Genomic DNA, 538 nt, shown 5'->3' with positions numbered 1-538 from the left:
AAATTTACCCGTGAAGACAGAGAGGAATGTGCCCGCTCACCAAAATTTACCCGTGAAGACAGAGAGGAATGTGCCCGCTCACCAAAATTTACCCGAGAAGACAGAGAGGAATGTGCCCGCTCACCAAAATATACCCGTGAAGACAGAGAGGAACGTGCGTTCAAAAAAAAAGACAAAGAGGAACGTGCCCGCTCACCAAAATTTACCCGTGAAGACAGAGAGGAACGTGTCCGGTCGTCAACAAACTGGCTCGGGTGCTCACCAAAATTTACCCGTGAAGACAGAGAGGAATGTGCCCGCTCACCAAAATTTACCCGTGAAGACAGAGAGGAACGTGCGTTCAAAAAAAAAGACAAAGAGGAACGTGCCCGCTCACCAAAATTCACCCATGAAGACAGAGAGGAACGTGCCTGCTCACCAAAATTTACCCGTGAAGACAGAGAGGAACGTGCGCGGTCATCAACAAACTGGCTCGGGTCCAACCCATGTTTCCCCACATGGACCAGCCCTCGCTCACCAAAATTTACCCGTGAAGACA

The 538-nt window shown here is 49.8% G+C and overlaps 1 protein-coding gene across 1 annotated transcript in view; it reads left to right on the top strand.

Annotated features, from left to right (window-relative positions):
- The first annotated feature begins 6 nt into the window (after positions 1-6).
- Positions 7-538, top strand: part of LOC112524738 — a 1856-nt gene continuing 1324 nt past the window's right edge. Inside the window, exon 1 of the mRNA XM_025134699.1 lies at positions 7-521. Within this exon, the coding sequence (XP_024990467.1) occupies positions 389-521 (133 nt within the window). The 5' untranslated portion in view covers positions 7-388. The remainder of the gene's footprint in view (positions 522-538) is intronic.

The sequence above is a fragment of the Cynara cardunculus genome (genome assembly GCF_001531365.2).
Source record: "Cynara cardunculus var. scolymus isolate 2C chromosome LG 1, CcrdV1, whole genome shotgun sequence".
Classification (NCBI taxonomy): domain Eukaryota; kingdom Viridiplantae; phylum Streptophyta; class Magnoliopsida; order Asterales; family Asteraceae; genus Cynara; species Cynara cardunculus.
Note: the sequence above shows the minus strand (reverse complement) of the source record. Positions and strands in the feature narration are given on the sequence as shown.